Source organism: Onychomys torridus, chromosome 21 (assembly GCF_903995425.1).
Source record: "Onychomys torridus chromosome 21, mOncTor1.1, whole genome shotgun sequence".
Lineage (NCBI taxonomy): Eukaryota > Metazoa > Chordata > Mammalia > Rodentia > Cricetidae > Onychomys > Onychomys torridus.
In genome coordinates, this window is record NC_050463.1 from 17,978,858 (window position 1) to 18,000,450 (window position 21,593).

Consider the following 21,593-nt stretch of genomic DNA (forward strand, 5'->3'; position numbering starts at 1 on the left):
AACCAATCCAGGCTCCTTGAAAGGACTGCCAACCAGTGATTTCACAATGAATGAAGCTCAAAAGGAAGACCTAGACATACTTGTAATGATACTTTTTGTCTTGTTTGCAGAAGTCAGATAATTACAGTGAAATATTAGAGAAGATGAGAGAACAGTCTTGACAAACAAAATTAAGCCAGAGAAGCAAACTGTAGCAGTGTGCATCTTCACATATGGAGTTAATCCCTCCCCACAGAGAACCCAAACATGCTTTGAATTACTTTGAACTCAGTTTTCTCATGGCCAATGACATGTATTTATTTGGTCCACTAGAGAAGAAATACTTGTTATGACATCATTCTTAGGAATTTCAAGAGATGACACATTGAGAACTTCAGATTTCCAGCTGCCTTTAAGCCCATCATTGGCTTATATTTTCATCCTACAAAGTCTTAAAAGCCCACTTGTAACAGCTTCTGGGTAAAACAGAGGCATCATTACACGAGCCTGGTTCTGTACTAGCTCTTAGGATCTGTGGCATTGTTGAGTGTCCGAGAATGACAAGCAGGTCGATGTGGAGAGGAATACAGACAGTGGCATTGGGACATAACGTCAAAATACTGCACTAAAGAATGTTGTTGTGGAAGCTGCCTGTGGCCTTGTCCTTCTTGTTTTGTTTATAATTTTAATCATCTGATAAGCTTTAATTTGACTTGCAAATCTCTACAGGCCCTTTCATGTATATACATGCATATTTAACTCGTGACTTGTGTATGACTGGGCAGCTTCAGAAGATAGGTGTGAAGACTCAGTTTGCTTCAGAATTGTTTATGGTGGTCATATTGCCATGGTTAGCAAAGGTAGACTCAGTGTAACTCAGGGATGGATGTTTACCCCAAGGACTCACTGCACAAAACAAACGGTGCCCATTTTCTGGAATGAAAATTTGGATGAATGAAAAACTAAGTATTTTTTGTGTCATCCCCCGCCCTCCCTGCATTTCTAAGAGCCAAACTGTCATCGGACGCAGAGAAGCAATCGGTGCTAATGTTTGGACAGAATCTCCGCCAGCTCCTTTTAACGAGTCCTGTTCCAGGGCGCACCTTGATGGGAGTGGATCCTGGTTACAAACATGGATGCAAACTGGCCATCATTTCTCCTACCAGTAAGTCTTCAGCTTGAAATAGGAGACTTTGGGGATTGATCCCAAGTTTCACTTCATAAATTTCTTGAAGATTTGGAAATAATGTTTGTTTTTGAGGCTTAGAAATTGTTTTCTCATGGGGCGATGGGAATCAGGGTGTTTCCCTTATTTCTGGATCAGAACTCTCACAGACAGACCATCATTTCCCCTGTGTGTCAGTGCAGAGAAATATATTGAGCATTAACTAGGGTCAGACCTGAACTCCTTTTTTCCTTTCCTTTCCTTTCCTTTCCTTTCCTTTCCTTTCCTTTCCTTTCCTTTCCTTTCCTTTCCTTTCCTTTCCTTTCCTTTCCTTTCCTTTCCTTTCCTTTTCTTTCTTTTTTTTTTTCTTTCTTTCTTTCTTTCTTTCTTTCTTTCTTTCTTTCTCTCTCTCTCTCTCTCTCTCTCTCTCTCTCTCTCTTTCTTTCTTTCTTTCTTTCTTTCTTTCTTTGACAGTTTCATATATCCCAGGCTAGCCCTGCACTCTCTCAGTAGCTAAGGAGAACACTGGCGAATTTTCTGCCTCTATAGGTGCGTGTCATCATACCTTGCATGTGTGGTGCTGCACTTCAAACCCAGGGCATGCTAGGCCAGCATTCTCCCAACTGAGCTATATAGAACCCCGGGTGCTCAGACTTGAACTTTTAGCTCTTATCAACTTTAGTTCTTTATGATGTATTCTAGTTATCTATATCATAAGATAATTACATATGTGTACATGGTAAATTCATATACATAATTATCAGATATTTTTACAGCTGTGAATATTTAGTTAAATTTTTTTTTCCTGTCCCATATACTTACCTTCCTGTGACTTTTCTTTCTGCATTTCTGTGGTTTTTTTTGAGAACATCTTCATATTGCCTGAGAAGTTCCATGTTATTACTTTTTTTTTTTTCTTTTCTTGAGGCAGGGTTTCACTGCCCTGGCTGCCCTGGAACTCAGAGAGATCTGCCTGCTTCTGCTTCCTGAATGCTGGGATTAAAGGTGTGCACCACCACACCCTGGCTTCTATGTTGTCTTTAAAAAAAAAAAAAAAATTATTTATTTTATGAATATGAGTGCTCTGTTGACTTTATACCAGAAGAGGGCACCAGATCTCACTATAGATGGTTGTGACCCACCATGTGGTTGCTGGGAATTGAACTCAGGACTTCTGGAGGAGCAGCCAGTGCCCTTAACCTCTGAGCCAGTCTCTCCAGCCCTGTGTTGTCTTTTTTTTTTTTTCCGAGACAGGGTTTCTCTGTTGTAGCTTTGGAGTCTTTCCTGGAACTTGCTCTGTAGACTAGGCTAGCCTCGAACTCACGAGATTAAAGGCGTGCGCCACCGCTGCCCAGCCTATTTTGTCATTTTTGAGTTAGTTGATGAAAAAATTTCTCAGTTTTTGTCTGAAAAGTTGCTTTTGTTTTCATTTTTAAAGATTTTTTTATGGCTAGATTGATTAATTGGTAGTTAAAGATACTGTTTCAATTTTTTGGCTGATAGCATTTTACCCTCTGTAATAAGCCCAGAGTCTTTTAAGTGTTCCCGTTAAAAGGAATATCCTAGCCCAGCAGAGGCAGAGGCAGGCAGACTTCTTTATTCAAGGCCAGCCTGGTCTACAGAGTGAGTTCCAGGACAGCCAGGGCTACACAGAGAAACCCTGTCTCAAACAAACAAACAAAACCAAATAAATAATGACTAAAAATAAATAAAATGAAAGTCATGTGCTTTTCCTTCTGGTGCTAACCTTTCTCTGTGATTTTCAAAGTTTTTGTGTGGTATTTTTAACAGTGTATATGAGTCTTCATGAATTCCACTTCAGATGCCAGTATATTATATCTCTCATTTTTTTCTGTTTTTTAATGTTTTACTTAATTTTTTACTGATTAGTAATTTCCCAGCCTTCTCTAATTTATTGTTAAATCCATTTGTTTGAGTTCTTTATCTAGTTTTTCAATTTCTCTTTGGTATGTAGTTATACATTATAATTCTCTGGTAGCGTCTTTCTTCACTTTTAATTTTGTTGTCTTTGATATCTCTCTGCTTTGTTTCTCCGAGGACATCTGTTCTGTGGGCCTCAGTCTGGCTTTCCATTTCTGGAGTGCTTTCTTCTCTTATTCTGGCCTTCTGCATATCGTCCCAGAGTTGGTACTACATGTGCTGCCCAGTCCAGAACTTGCTTTTCCTTCCATATGAAATGAATTCTTGTTATTTCATTCATGTGGTTTTACGATTCTGCTATGTATTACACTCATAGTTTCTGTAATATTATTTTTTTAAATCTCATTTTCATATATCTTGCTCTGTTTTGTGGCCATATTATGCTACACTTTATTTTCTGCTTTAAAATAAAAATCTTTTTGTGTACACTTTGTCTATCATTCTTTTGTTTCACTTAGTTTTACATAAAATTGTATTTCAGGTACTTTCAAGAAGGTCAGCTGGGTCAGGACAGGCTTCTTGGTGTTTAAAACTAACTTTCTTGGAAAAACAACAACTTTCTCTTGTTTGTTCAAGTCTTTCGAAAAGCCAGCTGTCACTGGGGTGGAGAGTGGGCATGATGGGTTCTGGAATGGGCTTCTTTGATGCAGTCTCGTCTTCAATGCAAGTCCTTTGCGTTTTTGAGCGTGACTTGCCCAGTGTAGATGGGGCTCCAGCTCTTTGTTTTCACTCTGATACTTCCTCCTCTCTTAGCTTCCAGAGTCCAGGAGGAGGAGTTTTTCCGTCTTCAGAATGGTCCCCGGCAGGCTTTGTACTGGGGCTGTGCTGGCGTCCACTCCTTGTCAGCCTGGCTCTGTGCTCTCCAGTATGGGAGCTCCTCCCTTGTGTTCCCACATCCTCTGTTGCTCTCCTCTGCTCTGTCCTCAGATGCTTCTCGCGGAGGTCTTCTAGCTATGCTGTGACATCCCCACCTGCTTGAGTTTTTGGTTTTGTGGGGATTGTTACCCCTATTAAAAATATAGCTGTGGGGTTTTGCTTTTTGTTTTTCTAGTTGTCATTTCTTTTATTAATTTTTCCCACATGTGGGAAGAATTGACAATCTCAGTATTTTTCCTGGACCCACTGAGATGCTTGTCCCTTACTGTGCCACTGTGATAAGTTACAGTACTTAGGTGTTTTCCTTATTCTTTTTGAAACAAAACGTCACTGTGTAGCCCAGGCTAGCCTTAAACTTTCTATGTAACCCCAAATGAGATCTTCCTACCTTAGCTTTCTGAGTCCTGGGATTCTGGCCCAGCTAGGTGTTTTGTTTTGCTTTGAGAATGTAAGATTACACTTGTTTTCAAGAGAACTTCAAGTTGGCCATGCTGCCTTCTTCTGGACCTGTCAATAGATGACTTTTCAGTCTTGTGCTTAGTTGTTCCTAGAATGTGAAACACAAATGTTGTCTCAGTCTGTGTTGGTAAAGTTTGGTTCAGAATTTCTGTTTCGTTTGCTCTGGGTCTCCTCTCTTTTTAAACGTTGTAGCCTGGTTATGTGGCTTCTTTATTTGTAATATATTTGTATTTTCCTTTTATTAATTGCTACTGTTTGAAAGCATTGTTTCTTACAAATATTTAACTTGAAATTTCATTGATCCTTTCTGTTACACACTTCCTTCTTCCCCCTTTTTTTCATTAACTAGTTTTGGTGAGGGTAACTGGCCTGGAGCTTGAAGCAGTTTCCGTAGCTCAGTCTTCTTAGTGCTGGTTTGTATTACTCATTTCTTACTCTCTACTTTCTTGATGATTACCCTATGACCCTTCTTACTAACACGTCATTGTGTTAGCTCATTTATTTCTGTTCATGGAGTGATCATCCTGAAACGTTTTATTTCAACTAAAAATTTTATTTAAAAATAAAATACTTTATGTATAATGCAATAGAAAAAGCCGGAAGTTCTTAAACACACAGCTCAAACAGATAGGATAAACAAGTTTATGGCTCAGCGACTGGAAAGGAAAAGAAGAGTGTAATCGGGCCTACTCTATTGCAGCTGGGCAGTGAGTGTCAGCTGTGACTGCTGTCATGGTAGGTGTTACTGAAAACCATTCCTCCTGTGGGTGCTGTAGCCGAGGACCCAACTAGAAATGGTTTTGTGAGGAACAGGGGAGTTCTTTTACTTTGGAAGTAACAGTTTTTTCGGAATCCCTAGGAGAGCCTGATCGAGTGAATGTGAATGATTCAGACTGCATTGTCATGATCTCTTTTACATTTTAATTTGTGTGCGTGTGTGCTTGTACACTTGTTCCTGGAGGTCAGAGGTCAGCTGGAGGCAGTCTTTTCTCTTCTCCCACTGTGTGGGTCCCAGATCCAACCAAGGGTTGTCAGGCTTGGTGGCAAGCATACTTACCTTCTGAGACATTTCACAGACCCTTATTTTAAAAGATAAGCCAGTTCCATTTTCTGTTGCGACTTGCTTAATAGAAACACTAGTGAGTTATAGTTTGCAAATGTCTTTTTACAACCCTCCCACCCTCCTTTTAAGGTCAGATTCTTCATACTGATGTGGTTTATTTGCACTGTGGACAAGGCTTCCGAGAGGCAGAGAAGATCAAGAGGCTTTTGCTGGATTTCAAGTAAGAAAACTACTTTAGTAGTTCAGCCATCACAGGTCCCTTTGAACCTCCTAATTTGGAGTGTGGGCTTAAGGGAAATGCCTAGGGAGAAGGAAGGAACCTGGTGCACAATGCTGAGCCAATCGGTGGACGACTCATACGTGGAGACAGTAGGGAAGTGCTTTGCCCTCTCTCTGTCCTCTCTCTAGTAGAGGTGATGATAGGGGTACCTGGGAAATCCTCCCTATACCCTCCTCCCTCCCTTACTTTCTCCCCTGAAGAAGGGATATTGTATTGGTTAGGAACTTCAGAAATTAACATTGTATGGTTTAGTTGTATGTCTTGATTCTGGTTTGGAATGAGCATGAGTTTACTTCTGTTTATTTTGGCTTTTTGTAGACAAGAAAACGGCTGCCTGTCTGTTGTTAAGATGACAGTGAACCTTTCCTCTCCTGCCCCCTGTCAGCACAGTGGAGAGGTTGCACGGGTAGATGCAGGATAAGAGTCGGGTGTTGAGCACTGTTCTTCCATAGACTTTCTCGGGCTGGTTTCAGAGTGGCCTTGAACTCATTCGGGTTTCATTCTGTTTCTCCCTTGAAGCTGCAGCACGGTGGTGATTGGAAATGGAACTGCCTGCCGGGAAACTGAAGCGTACTTTGCTGACCTGATAATGAGGAATTATTTTGCACCATTGGATGTCGTTTACTGGTGAGGACAGTAGGAGACTTGCCTTCTTGGAGGGTGTGGAACTTCTCAGGCTCCTCTTGTGATGTGTTTTCCCTTCCTTTTGAAAACCTGTGTCTTGTTGCCTCCCAAACTGTCTCTTACTGTTAACAGGACTATTGGAGGACTGACTAGAACAGGGCCTCAGCCTATCAGAGCTCAGTTTACTCCCATGGAGTCTCCCAGACTGTAACGAATGAGTATGGTGGAGTACCAAGTTAGCAACCACTGACTGTGGATAGCTTACCCTTCTGCCAGAACGCTGACCCATTGTCCCTAGAACTGAGAGCCAAGGTCACTGTTGCCAAGAAAGTGTTTCCGGTGTTCATTCTCATTTCTCTTCCTGAAGCATCCCCATTCCATGTTGGCTGGGGAGCTGCTATGAATTAGTCTCTTGCTGCTTAGGCCTGGCCTGCGTTTCAGAGTTCTGCTTTCCTTTTTCAGTGTTTTCTTCTTTCTCTCTGGGCTCAGGCAGCTAAGTCTATCCTTCCAGTGGATAGTGAGTCCTAAGGTTCAGTTCTGGGCAAGAGAAGTGGCTAGTACTGAAGGAGTCATGCTCTAAGGCCATCGCTTTGGCTTGGTGAGAAGTCCCATAACGGAACAGTTGAAGGGCAGGGCAGAGACAGGGTCAGCAAAGCAAATAAAAGCAAACCTCCCACAAGAAGAATTCTAGGGTTCACTTATGAAGGGCTGAACGAAGGGCTTAGTAACCTGTGTGTTGAGAGTGCAGTCAAAATAAGCCAGGAAGTAAACGCAGGGTAACAAACAGGCTTGGAAGAAGGTCAGGGGAAGTGAATGTGCCATGGGAATGTGGTTCAGGAAAGAAGCAGATTGAAGAGTGAGTTGGATTCTTTCCCCTCTGCTGCTGTTAAGTTGGCTTGGGCAGCCTGCACACTTTCCTTATTCTGAAAACTGCAAAGAACACCAGGACTTTTGAGAAGCTGACTGAATCCCCTGGACGTAGCTGCTGGTTGTCTTTATTATAGCCCATTTCATTCTTACCTGTTCATCTTAATCTGATGTAAATATCCAGGAACAGGTGTAGTGATTATCTATACAACTTAGGAATGTTGGTATAGACCACCAATCCCAGCACAGGGAGGCTGATGCAGGACAGTATCTGTAAGACCCTGCCTCAAAAATGCCAAGGGAAAAGTAGTGAAAACATACTGAATTTGCTCATGGAGCATGCCTTCATTGAACTGTAGTATGTATTGGGGAAAATGAACCATGAGGTCACACAAATCTGGATTCATTGATGGAGTAAAAATCAGTGATGTTTAAACAGCCGTAATTAATGATAAGCCATTTGTATATGTACTAGTTGAGATGTGTAAGTTTGTAGAAGTACGAGGTACATAGATTTGCGGTGTTGCTCATGTACCAAGCTGTATTCCAGAGACACTGTAGAAATGTGCAATTCTATTACACGGTATTAGAATGCCTATGCCCTGACACATAGGTAGTGTGTTGCTCACTCTTCATTTGTGCCATCCCTCTTCAGAATACTGGAAATTCTCGGGTAGTTTTGAATCTTTGTATGGGGCATTGAGGTGTTATTCCTTAGTGTTCTAGTAGAATCTGTGTGCCAGCCCTTTATCATGGGATTTGGAAATCTTTAAGTCTTGCAGCTGTCTAATCAGAATTTACAGTGAATGCTTGAGGAGAGTCAGCTTTGATTTCAGTTTGTGGTCATTTGCCAGTTTAAAGTGTCTGTGGAGACCTGGTTTCTCACCTCGCGTGACTCACCATTTGTCCCATACTTGCTCTGTCTGTCGTTTTTTGTAATTTCCCTTATGTATTTCTGTAATCTTGTCAGATTCTTATCATCTGCCCCTGAATCTTTCCAAGACATCATAGTGAAGCCTTATCCACCGTTCCAGTACATTCCTTATCCACCGTTCCAGTGCTTTTTATCTGGATGTGCTGCCACAAGTTAGGATGTGCCATGACTTCTGTCCTGCCTTACCCTCACCATGACCACTCACCCTCTCTCATGTATTTCTTTCCCCACCCTTGATACTTTGTAAACCCTGGTACTTCTCCGTACCCCGGGGAAATCATCCAGGGGTTCACATCATAACTACCAAAGGGGGAAAAATTAAACTGGATCCCAGTGGCAGAATTTAACTCTAATTCAATTGGTCACTTACATTTAAAGTTGGACAAGTCACTGAAAATTCATGAGATGTTGTAGACTTCACTTATAGTTTATGATAGAATGATGTGTTTTCAGTTTTATGTCACATAGTAGGCACTTGCTTTTTTTTTTTTTAACTGATTAAGTCAATTTATTAAAATAGTTGACTTAAGCATCTGCAATAGTGACTTCAACCTCCACTCCTGGCTCAGTACTGATGGAAGTAATTTGTCTAACAATCTCGGAAGGACTGGGTAAATGGTCACTTGTGGGTTCTTGGAAATGGTCCTGTGTCTTAGAACCTTCACTGTACCTGGCTTTCTTTTGGGTCACCAACCAGCTCCCAAATCATGACATGGAGCCTTATTAGTTATGAATGCTTAGCCTAGCGTAGGCTTAATTCTGGCTAGCTCTTTTAAATTAACCTGTTTTCTTTATCTACCTTGTGCCTTGGGGCTTGTTACTTTTCTTTCCTTCCATTTGTCTGTTTTACTTTCCTTCTTATTCTCTGTCTGGTGGCTGCCTGGCTGGTTGGCCCCAGGCGTCCCCCTCATTCCCCTCTCTTTCTCTTGTTCTCTGCAGCCTGGATTCCTCCTCCTATTTATTCTCTCTGCCCGCCAGCCCCACCTACCCCTTTCCTGCCTAGCTATTGGCTGTTCAGCTTTTTATTAGACTAATCAGATGCCTTAGGCAGACAAGGTGAAACAAATGCAACACATCTTTAAATAATTAAACACACAACCTTCCATTGTTAAATAAATGCAACATAAACAAATGTAAACACCTTTACACAGTTAAAGTAATATTCCACAGCATAAACAAATGTAACACATCTTTGCCTAGTTAAAATAACATTCCACAGCTCTTCCCCACAAGGTGGTTTTCTGGTAGTGTTTCTCAGGTCTGGTTAGGCATGTGCACTGATTTCTTTCACTTTCAGGTTCTTTTCCTTTGTGCCTCTGATCAAGTTGGCTCACAGCTTCTCTAGGACTTCACGTTGAGGCTGGTGAGGTTCCGTGGGCATCTTTCCAGTATCTTTAAAATCCGTGGCTGTGGCTCAGCTTCCTGACTGACTTGTTGCTCAGCAGGAATGAACATCGGTGAGTCAGGATGAGCAGAGGGAACAGACCTCTGCTGCACACACCACCACTTCTCCTAGGCACTTGTTTTTAATGTTGATTATTATTTCCTTTCATGTTATAGTGTCACATAATTACTTTCAAATGTTATACTGTTATATCATTTCCCTTTTTATAACAATGATACACTGTAGAAATGCTCAGCCCTTGGGAGACATTGTGTTCACATGTGTGCAGCAAGTGTTTACTTTGCTGACATGTCCTCAAATCAAGGGTTCATGTTCTAACACTTTCATATTAAGCTCATTACTTATAGGTTTACCTGGATAAACCTAAATCTCGTGTGTGTGTGTGTGTGTGTGTGTGTGTGTGTGTGTGTGTGTGTGTGTAGTCAGAGGTCAGTGTTAGGGTCTTCCCCTTAGTCTACACCTTTTTCCGTCCCTCCCTCCGTCCCTCCGTCCCTCCCTCCTTCCCTCTCTCCCTGCCTCTTCATTCAGTTCTGTGTGTGTGTGTGTGTGTGTGTGTGTGTGTGTGTGTGTGTGTGCTCCCACCATGCCTGCAGTGCTCACCGAGACCACAAGAGGGTATTGGATCCCCTGAGACAGTTACAGATGGTTCTGAACTGCCATGTGGGGTCTGGGAATTGATCTCTGCAAGACCAACAAGTGCTCTTTACGGCTCAGCCATCTGTCCAACCACTCCATATTTTGAGACTTTGACTCTCACTGAACCTGGAGCTAGACATTGGGATGGATACGCCAGGTAGCAAATCCCTGGGATTCCTCTGTCTCCATCCATCCTGGCATTGGGGCTACAGGCATATGCCACTATACGTGGATTTTACATGAATGCTAGGGATCTGCACTCAGGTCCTCAAGCTGGAGCAGCAAGGTACCTACTATAGCCTGTTACAGACTATTTATATTTATTAATAGTAAGCATTAACTGTTTTGATCAGCTAAATCTCAAGACTGTTGACTTATTATAGGTTGAAATATTTCTTTTCTAAAATGCTTGGGACTAGATGTGTTTAAATTTTGGATGTTTTTAAAATTTTGGGATACATCCCTATATATATTGACATATCTTGTGACTAGGGCTCAAACAAAAGGCTTTTTTATGTTCTACATATACCTTATACACAAAGCCTAAAATAATGTGCTTATGCTTTGACCAGGGCCTGTCCCATAAAGTGTCATGTCAGCATCAAAACATTTTATGTTTTTAGCCAGGTGGTGGTGGCGGCGGTGGTAGCGGCAGTGCATACCTTTAATCCCAGCACTCGGGAGGCAGAGCCAGGTGGATCTCTGTGAGTTCGAGGCCAGCCTGGTCTACAAGAGACAGACTTCAAAGCTACATAGAGAAACCCTGTCTCGAGGGGGGATATATATATAATTTAGGGTTTATAGACTTTATATTTTCTCAAAGATAGATGTTGATTTTGGGAATGAAACAGTGATATGGTAGAGTTGTATAATTGAATTGTGAACTAACTGGAGCTAATGTTTAATGCTTGCTGTCTTATATTTTCATCTCCAGTTGGCAAGCTTTAGCTAAAGATTGCTCTAACTCACAGCATTGTGTATCTTTTGGAGCATCACAGATACATGAGTCACTCCAAGCCTGTTGTCTAGAAATGCGGAACTGTTCGTGCTGTTGTTTGACTTGGTGTTTATGTCTCTGTCCTGAAAGCTTTACTGTATGCATGGGTGTTAGCGGGCGGATCTCAAAAAGAAGAAATAACTAGTCTTGCTTCCCAGTGAGCACTTTTATTAGCCAGAGTTGGAATGGATTGAGAAAGTACAGTGTGTGGTGAAAAGGAGCAGAGAGGTGCTGTAGCCAGGTCTGGGGATGTGGTTTGGAAGTCAGTTGTAGCTAGGCCTGCTTAGTGAGGGACAGAAGTGGCCAGATCACACTGGAGGAGAGCCCTGGTGGGAGGCGTGGGAAACACACCAAATGCTCTTCTTCCATCCCCATGGGCTAACACCTTTTTACAGGAGGAAAACATAATTGAAGGAATCATAACTTTTTTGCTTGAGGTGAGTTGATGGTCCTTCTGGAAACTAACAATTATAGGGAATTGGATGGGCCTTAAAAGGTTAGCTCACTTGGGGAATAAATAAAAGACTTTAAGATGAAAAAGTCAACATTAAAAAAAAAGAAATCTTTCTATGTCAGTCAACATGCCCACAACATTTACACATCACTTCCAATGCACTTTTGTGTGATTACAGCCAGCTGTAGTCATGCCTTACTTGACAGCTGAGGTTCTCTGATTAGGATCATTTCAAAGGAAGCTAAAGCAAGTATTTCATGCTTAAGCTTTTGCACATAGCTTTATTTCTTTGGAATACAGATCTTTAGAATGAATTTGTTCTTCAGACATTTCCGTACATATTCCAGCGCTGGGGCAAAGCTCTGCGGAAGCCCTTCCCATTGTCCCTGCGTGAAGAGTGCTGGGACAGCAGAGCCAGTGTGCTAGCTCCTCCTGCACTGCAGTTCTCCTCCTCCTAAAGCACTGGCCAGCGAGGGCCCTGTTGTTTACAAACACTGCACACTCAGGCACCCAAAGGATGAGAGCTAATCGGAAGAAAAGACAGCTTTTTTAAATTATGAAATATCTCATTGTGCCATTGCTCCCAAAGCAAGGCTTCTTTACACACTTTTTCCTTCCATTGCCTCACTGCAGCCTATCTGTCTAGCCATGTAACTGATACTTTGAAGTTTGTTTACTTACTTAAATTTTAAAGATTTATTTTTTAAAATTAATTTGTATGTCTCTCTGTGTGTATGTGACATATGTGTGATGGTACCCATGGAGGCCAGAGGGGGCATTGGATCCTCTGGAGTTGGACTTATAGGTAGTGTCGATCAGCTTAGTGTGGGTGTTGGGATGTGATGAGTTGGCTCATTGGGTAGGTAAAGGTGCTTGCTGTCAAGCTTGACAACCTGAGTTAGATCTTCAGGTCCCACAGAGTAGAAAGAAAGATCCAATTCCTGCAGTTTGTTCTCTGGCTTCCACATGCGCATTGAGGTACATTTGTACATGTATCCACATATCCTGTTGCTTAATGAAAATTACATTTTATTCTTATATTTAAGTCTATTATTAGGTATGTTTTATAAGATATATGTTAATTTCGGCTTTTTTTCCCCTTTTCGATAGACTTTTGAGGATAGCAAAATAGTTTAATTTTGATGAAGTCCAGAAGTTCAACCTGTCAAATTTTTTGTTTGTTTTTCAAGATAGAGTATTTCTGTGTAGCCTTGGCTATCCTGGAACTCACTCGATACACCAGGCTGGCCTGCCTCTGCCTCCCAAGTGCTGGGATTAAAGGTGAGCACTGCTGACACCACCACCACCCAGCTGAAATTTTATAGTTTTAGTAAGAGTAATTAAGTCTGTCATTTAGTGCTTAAAGAATTGATATTTAAGCTTTAATTTCACTTCTGGGTTTCCTCTCTAATGGTCTACTTTTCTCACACCTGCTTAATCTTGCTTGCAGGTTTTAGTTCCTCATGAATATGTTTCTAGGCTTGGCTATGTCTCCTTAGTCATGGCAAGCGTGGTGTTGCCTAGTTGTGTGAGGATAAGTCAGTCTTTACCGTCTGTCCTAACTGCTGGTTTGTTGTGCTCCTTTGTTCCTCTGCTGTTCAGTTTCCACTACAAATCCTAGTTTCCAGGGGCTTTTCTGTGTGAATTCACCGAGGCCCAGATTGATTGTGCGTATTTTCAAAGATTTGCATTTGCTACTGTTGACTCCCGTAGACAGGGCTAGTTGGGGTCAGTTTGAGGGTTGTTTGTTCATTTGTTTGTTTTTTTCTGACCACTCAGGTAGCATGAATTTAGCCTGCAAACTGGAGAGCTGACTTAGGGCTCTGGATGCTCATCAGTGATGTCTGGGACAAGGTTTGAGACAGTGTTTTCACTGTGATCTTGGACACAGGACATAATGAATTAATTTCTATTTTACCATTATACCAAGGGCTTACCCTTTGGGGCCTCAGCTTTCTAGGGGGAGAAATCTCTAGTTAGCACCTTTGATGGACCTCAGATTTTGTTTATTTGTTGGGGTTTGTGAATCTCTGGGAAGCCATGAAGCTAGAACATGAAATTCATTCAGTTCAGCACCTGCTCTCAGCCACAAGCTTCAGGAAGAGGCCTTCCTGCATGTACTTCATCTCTTCAATGTGAGACTTTCTTTCATGCTGACCCATAGATGGTGGATTTGTTTATGACTTTTAGTTGTAAGTAGCAGGTTAACACAGGTGTGTAATCTTTCATACTGCCCAGAGAGAAAAGTCATAGCTTTTGTTCTCTGGCAATTTCAAATTTTTTCATTTCATAATTATGTTCAAATAAAAGTTGTTTTTTTAAACTCAGAAAAATGCAAAGGAAAACAAAACTATTTTGTAATCTATTACTCAGAGATTGGCATTCATATTCTACTAGATTTTTCTAGCTGTTTTATTTACATACTTGCTCATGCTACAAGTATTTTCAGGAGGGAGCCCCTCCACCAAATCCCAGTCATTATTAACATGTCTGAATGAATTCAGGGTCATCCCTGGCTGAATAATGGGTGCCCAGCAGAGCTTTTCAGTCTTTTTTGGTCATTAGAACCACCTCATCTTAGCAATTGAAATGTTCTTTACCACAATCACCAGAGCTCCATGGTTGATGAGTTAGTTCTAGGGCAGGTCTGCTTCCCTCCAGAAAACACTAGTGTAGGAATTGGAAGTTGTCCTTACCTCTTTTTCTTGGTGTTCCTTTCCTGTTCCAGTCTTAGTAGCTTGATCCCTTTAAGCAATGGCCTCAGAATTTACAGGGATAGGAAAATTTTAAAAAATGTGTTTAGGAAGTAGGGGTGGTTGTAATCTGGAGCTTGGGCCCTCTGGGTGGATCAAATATAATCACTGGTCTTTTATGAGGTATTTCCAAGAATTTTTTCTCTTTGCTTGTTTGCTTAGATTCCACCCACTAGGAAACTTGGTGTGTCCTCCATTGGGCCAGTTGTGACCCATTTAGGGATCAGGCTTCCAACTGCTTTTACTGGGTCATTTTGTGTCTCATGACCCTTAGACAGAATCTCTTGAAAGCCTAACATACATACTTTTCCATCCAAGCCCATTTTATTCCATCATTCTTGCTTGTCTCCTCTCAAAGGAGGGAGGGCCTCTAACATTTCCTGAGCACAACTCTTGTTTCTTTTTTGAGTCCGTCTCTCATAAACTTGTACTAGCAGTAATCTGTTTCTTCTTCATCTTGCCCTCTCTGCCATATTTTTCTTCCTTTGTCCTTGGAGGAGTGGTCAGCTTCTTCAAAGCATGTTTATAAAGGTCTCCATAGTCCAGGGAACATAGATGACTCTCCTTACTGTCCACATGAAGACCTCTGTCATGACATGCATTGAGTGTGATGCCCTTCCCCTTGAGATGTTGATGTAACGAAAGCTGCAGCATTTCATCCTCCTTCCTAAAGACAGTTCCTCTCTTTAACACCCCAGACACAGCCATGTTTTAGGACAAATGTTTCTGATTGCTTTGTAGCTTTTATCCTAACAAACACATCTCATGATAGGTCAGGACATGTCACTCAGCACCCAGGCTCACAGACACAGTTCTGTGTGCTATAAAGGAGAACAGTAAATAACATCAAGAACTTTCTATTGAGAACAGTGGTTCTCAACCTGTGGGCCGTGACCCCCTTGGGAGTCACATATCAGATATCCTGCACATCAGAAACTTACATTGCAATTCATAACGATAGCAAAATTACACTTATGAAGTAGCAATGAAATAATTTTATAGTTGGGGGTCACCACACATAAGCTGTATTAAAGGGTCACAGCATTAAGAAGGTTGAAAACCACCGATCTAGAAGGTTTTATTCTAGAGGGGAAAACGTACATATAAATATGCATGGATACACACACACACACACACACACACACACACACACACACACACACACCAGTGCATGAATTAGTCATATATTCCACATGGAGAATTAAAAGCAAGGGAAGAGTATAGAGAGGGGCAAAAAGTACAGGCTTCAGGTGGAGGAGATGCTCTCTTGGTGATCTTCAGAAAGCCACCTACGCTGAGGGAAGGCATGTATGAATGTATCTGTTCTAATTTGGCCATATTATATGAGCTCTCTAGAGCCATGTTTTACATAATATAGATTACAGTCCATTGGTGAAAGCTAAAAACCATTTTAGTTGAAAAGAACAGAAAATGTGTATCTTATGCAGTAGGCCAAATACCATCTCATGACGCCTTAGCTTTCATGTATGATTAGATGCAAGCTGGGTTGTGATATGCAGTGCGTTTGTTATTTTTACTGGCACAGTGAGACAAGTTTGAGAATCACTGCTGTATGGAATCCAGCAGCCCTTTAAAACCTTGTAAACCTGGAAGGCTGCTAAGAGGAAAGTTGGCCCGCAGCACTCTTTAATGAGCAGGTGGGAAGGTGTTAGAAAGAGAGTTTGGGCTGCTTTATAAAATGACAAAAGATGCTCGCTGTGAAAGCAACAGGTCAGCAGTTCACAAAACACAATGTATAATGCCAAGGCAGCGAGACTGCACCTGTGCCACCACAAACTTGCGACCCTTTCCAAGGGTTCCTGGGAATTTAAATTAGCCATAGAATTGTCTCCGTAAGATCCCTCATGTCAGAACACTTCCTAAACACGTTGGTTAGCGACACGTCAGGGTTTATTGTGATTTCATTGCAAGAGAAAAGGCTTCTTGTAGACCAACTGAGATGAACTCTTGGGAGTAGGATTTTATTCAAAAGAGAATATAAAATTGTTATTGTAGAAAACCAAAACTGTTTGGGTGATTGGCTCGTGGAACAAGTCTATGTCCTTTAAAATGTATCAGGTAATTGCTTTAAGCAGAGTATTAAGAGTGCTGTAATTTTTTTTTTTTTTTGTAAAAGAGTTTGAATTTCCTGTGCTTAAAATAAGATTGGAACACATTTTCTTTTACATTCAAACATTTTCTTTTGACATCTGCTAGCGTTTAGTATCTGATTTAGCTCTTATGTATGTAATCATGCTGTTTTATATGCAAATATTCCATCATGTTCTGAATAGACTACATTGGCTTCCAGGGCTTTGCCACTAGGAAGAAAAAAAAAAATAGAAACTAGAAGTGAAAACCAATTTACATGTACTGACTGCAGACTTCCTGCCAAGCATGACTTTTACAAAGACATAAACAGAGCTGAAAAAAGTATAAGTAGCCAAGATGTGTGTAAGAGGGGATATCAAAAATTGCTCTTAGAGACTAAGGCTTAAGGCCCAGATGCTTTTACTTTTGCTCTCCTATGTGCTAAGTGTAACATAAAAGGCTTTAATGATTATCTTGAGGGAGAGAGAGTACTCTGCAGATCCCACTGCGTGTAGGTAATTCTGATGGCTGTAAGCCTCACCGATGGCCAAGACAAAGTAGGATTGCTCACCTCTCCTCAGATTTGGGAACTACATGACTTTAGGCTGCAGATAGGAGTGAGTATCACAAAAGAAGACAGGATTGCAATTACAATAGGATGAACTCTTTAAGATAAGAACGTTTTTGTGTCTTATTTCATTGTCTTGTGCAGATGAAACGTTCCGATGTTCTGGGTGGATTTATGAATAACAGTGTGAAAGCACAGTGTGTTACTGAGGTGTTGTGGGAACTGGAGAAAACGGCTGTTACTTTGCTGTTCTGAGAATGACTATTGGGTGAGCTCCTGTCAGACATACTGCAGTAATCTCTGAAGTCATCGTGCTTTAGAAATTGAACACCAGACTTAGCAGACACTTCCTCTCTTTGCCACACTCTTTAACAGTCTGTCTAGACCCTGTGGACAAACTAGAGGTGTGACTATGTGGCTTCCCAAGGAATGCTGATTAAGGACTGGTGTGAGGGCTGCAGTGCCTTGCCACATCCATGGGGCCGGTTATTGTAGTCAGATATGGAGGCATGCTTTTCAAATCTATGGACACTGAGATCAACTGGAGTCAATACTTGAAAATTTGAAAGGCCGTAGATTTTAGATACAGTCTTAGTGTGTGAACTATCATTTGGATAAATGACTTTTGCAGTGTGAAAGGGTATTTGGTGCAGATTTGGTGAGATAATTTCTAAGGTTTCTTTGATTTCTGATTGTGGGCAATTCTTTCAAACACCATAAACCATCTGAACTTTCTCCTCTTGCTTTAGTTGAAAGAAATTTGCTTTCTAACAAACTACTGAACTTTGCTGTACAACCGAGGTGTATTTGGCTGTGTAAAACCCATGATGCTGTTTCCTGTGAGGAAACATGGTTGCCTTCCTTCTTTCTCATTACTCATTACCCTTCCCTGCTTTCCATGGAGCTTTCTCTGTAATTAAGGACATCTCATGACGTCACTTTATCTTAGGCTGGGCTCAAACTTGTGATCCTCTTGCGTTAGCCCTCCTAATGCTGAGACCACAGGCATGCACTACCATGCCTGGTATGCAATCGTCTTGGGTCTTGGGATGGCCTCCATTGTTTTATGGGTCTCAACATGGTCATTATAAGTCATGACAAGTTAAGGTGATGTGGTATTTCAATTCTGTGTTTTTCTGTAGTCATAGCCTGGGAAGATGTAAGACACTACAGAGTTTTGTTTCCTTTGACATCTCAGCATTCTCTCCATTCCCATACTTGCCATAAACACTGGCCTCTTAATAAGGCTTCTTGTTGGAATATTTGTGCTATTTAGTCAATTTAAAAATAAATCTATGTTCCTTTTGTTGAAGGGCCAGGATGCTTTTAAACATATGTAGCTAAATAGACTGCTTAGCAAAGTAGAGTGGGAAAGGAGGCATAAGGAATAAATAGTAAGAGTTTTTTCAAAATAATGTTTAGATTTTAATTCAGTTTGACAGTTTTTGATCAAAATAAACTGTGTTTTATCAGTTTTGTAGCCCATGTGTTTTTTTTGTGTCTTGAAGTCCAGTTTAAGTATCTGCAGGAGTTGCTCCAGCCCACCCTTGACTGCATCCCTTCTGGAGATCTTGGTTTATTGACTTAGATTAGAACTGGCCTGGAGCCCGGGGATGGTCACTTTGCATCTTAAGGTTTCTGGTTACAAATCTGCTTTTGTTGCCAGTTCCAATATAGATTCTTGATTGTTTTTGTTAGTTTTATTGTAAGTTCTTGCCAAAGATACAGGGTAGTGTAACCAAAACCGATGTTCTATTTAGACAAGTGTACATGCTGTAACAGAATGTGGATGTCAATTGAACAGCAAAGTGTTCAACATGACTATAGTAAGTGATGAACTTGGAGTTTTGTTTCTGATAACCTTTAGGTTATAGAAGAAATAGTGCTCATTTTCAACAATTATTTTATAGTATTCTCTGCATTCTCAGAAATAGAAGAGTGATATTCTTGGTAGTGCTGGGAACCATATTCTAGGAGATGGAGAGCCTGTCTTTCAGGACTTTTAACAGCCATTCCATAGAGCCCAGTGCAGTCCGTGCTGGGTTCTGTGACTGAGGGAACACAGGCATGTAGAGCAGGGGGCAGATGCAGAGAGTAGCTTTAGCTGTTTGCTCATAGCTCCTCTGTGAACCCCGTGTGAGGGTCAGTGGTAAATAATGGAGCCATTTCTACCTTGAGATAAGCTCTTAGCCTGTTCTCGTTCATGTTGTATTCTTTTCTGTGACACTGGACACCTTGCAGTTTCCAATCACTTTTGAAGAAGAAGTGTTCCATTGATCGTTTAGAAACATATAGGTTGTTTCATAGTGCTTCTGTCTGGGTCACACTGAGTCACTAGGTTCTTTCTGTTTGCAGCTCGTGTTAGAATAATTTGAATTTGCAGGAATCGTTTGCTAAGATCTTTTTCATTTAGCCATAGGATTTCTAGGTTTAGGGAACAGAAACTCAGAGTTGAAAATAGGAGCTCTTGAATCCACCTTATTTATGGTTTTTGGTGTGGTATGGTGGGTTTTGATTCTAATGGGTTTTATGTGGCTAAATCTTTGTATTAGGTACTCCTAACTTAGTGAAATACCACTTTTAAGTTCCCCACATCCGCACATTTCTAAGGTTACACCCAACTTAATTCCCATTACTTTCTGCTTCATGGCACTTGCATATTGAAGGAACCCTAACATTTGGGTTCACATTATGATAATGAGGTTTCCGGATTAAAGGTGTCACAGGTCTAGTTGCAGAAGAAAGTTCAGAAGCTCTTGTAAAGCTTGCCTGATTGGTGGGTTGAGGTGCTTTTATTTATTCACTACTCATGCAGCGTTAATCCGCATTTCATCAGGTACCTACAGTGCTGTAACTCTAGACGGCAGTGACCTTGGGTCTTGATTGACTTCAGCTCCGTTTTCTTTATTAATGTGCCATGAAAGAGGTACATGAAAGATAGCCAACATCAAAGCTCCTTTTAAAGAAAAATGGTTGATAGGAATTCCCCGTATTTAACATTGTCTGTCAAGTGTTTCAGCTGGTTTGCATCCTTTTACAAGCTATTGCTTGCTGCATTAAAGAACATTTCAAACAGTTGTTTTAAGTGTTCAGGGGGTGAGGTGGGGGGGGGGTGGTAGGGATGGTGGTGGTGGTGCTGGTGGAGATGGTGGAGATGGGGACAGTCCTGAATCAGGAGAGTAAAGGGGAGGCTAAGAGCATCCTTTTCCAGCTGTGCTTCTCCCAGTCTGATTTTATGTTTTCCACTGTGTGATTCTGTAGAGCAAGCAAGTAACTTGGTTAGCAGAAGGTTGAAAGGGTGGCCCAAGAAAGTCCTCAGACTTATGTGACAATAAATAAGATACTGTCAGGAGTTGTTGGAACAGTTGAACTTCACAGAGTGTAATGTTTATTCTTGACTGCTTCATGGGAAACAGAATCTGAAGGACAGAAGAAGTGGGATCCAGAGAAGGCTGGCATGCATGTTGTGGGCTGTGTCTCCCATAGGTACATCATTTAGAGGCTGGAGTCCCCTGGGAGTCAAGTGTCCGAGGGTAGAACTTCTTGTAGCTAAGTTTTGAGCTGGTTCTTGTTTTTGTTTTGTTTCAGTTTACAACTGTTGATGGCTTTTTTGTCCCTACCTAAGGAGTCATGTAAAAGCTGTTTACTTCTAAGGCTCCCCACTTTCCCAGGATTTATACCCTCGTCTTCACTGTTGCCTTTCTTCATCCAAAGAGTAGAAAATAGACATTACGGCCTATTTTAGAAAGTGAAATGTATTTGCCTTCAGACTTTTATTTTGAACATACCAACATAATGCTGACTTGTAAAAGTCATTCACAATCTATTATAATAATATCTCTTGTTAACAATGTGTATTTGTATGTAAGTAAGATACTGCAAAATTGGTACATATAAATAAACATTTAAAAGATGTATTTATTTTATGTGCCTATAGGAGTTTATATATACCATGTGCACGCAGATGCCAGAGAAGGCTGGGAGAAGGTATCAGATCCCCTGGAAGTGGGTTACAAGAGATTGTGGGCTGCCGGATGGTCCTGGGAACTGAACTCAAGTCCTCTGAAAGCCTTCCGAACTGCAGAGCCATTTCTCTAGCCCCCAAATTTCTTTCTTTCTTTCTTTCTTTCTTTCTTTCTTTCTTTCTTTCTCTCTCTCTTTCTTTTTTTTTTTTTTTTTTTTTTTTGGTTTTTCGTGACAGGTTTTCTCTGTGTAGCTTTGCGCCTTTCCTGGAACTCTCTTTGGAGACCAGGCCGGCCTCGAACTCACAGAGATCCACCTGGCTCTGCCTCCCGAGTGCTGAGATTAAAGGCGTGTGCCACCACCGCCCGGAAATTTTCTATATTTTTATATTCTATAATTTTATGTGCACTTATCTGCTTATTTTTTTCATGTGTGATGTGAAAATAAATTTCAATCAAGACCTAGTCTTTGCAGCTTATTGAACCAAAGATTTTGGCTTATAGAATATAAGACATCCACACTTGAATGACATAGAGGA

The 21,593-nt window shown here is 41.1% G+C and overlaps 1 protein-coding gene across 1 annotated transcript in view; it reads left to right on the plus strand.

Moving 5' to 3' along the window:
- The window catches only part of Srbd1 (S1 RNA binding domain 1), a 175,764-nt gene that overhangs the window by 45,551 nt on the left and 108,620 nt on the right, over nt 1-21,593 (plus strand). Inside the window, exons 12-14 of the mRNA XM_036170842.1 lie at nt 987-1,144; nt 5,613-5,703; nt 6,283-6,390. Coding sequence (XP_036026735.1) covers nt 987-1,144; nt 5,613-5,703; nt 6,283-6,390 — 357 coding nt within the window. The remainder of the gene's footprint in view (nt 1-986; nt 1,145-5,612; nt 5,704-6,282; nt 6,391-21,593) is intronic.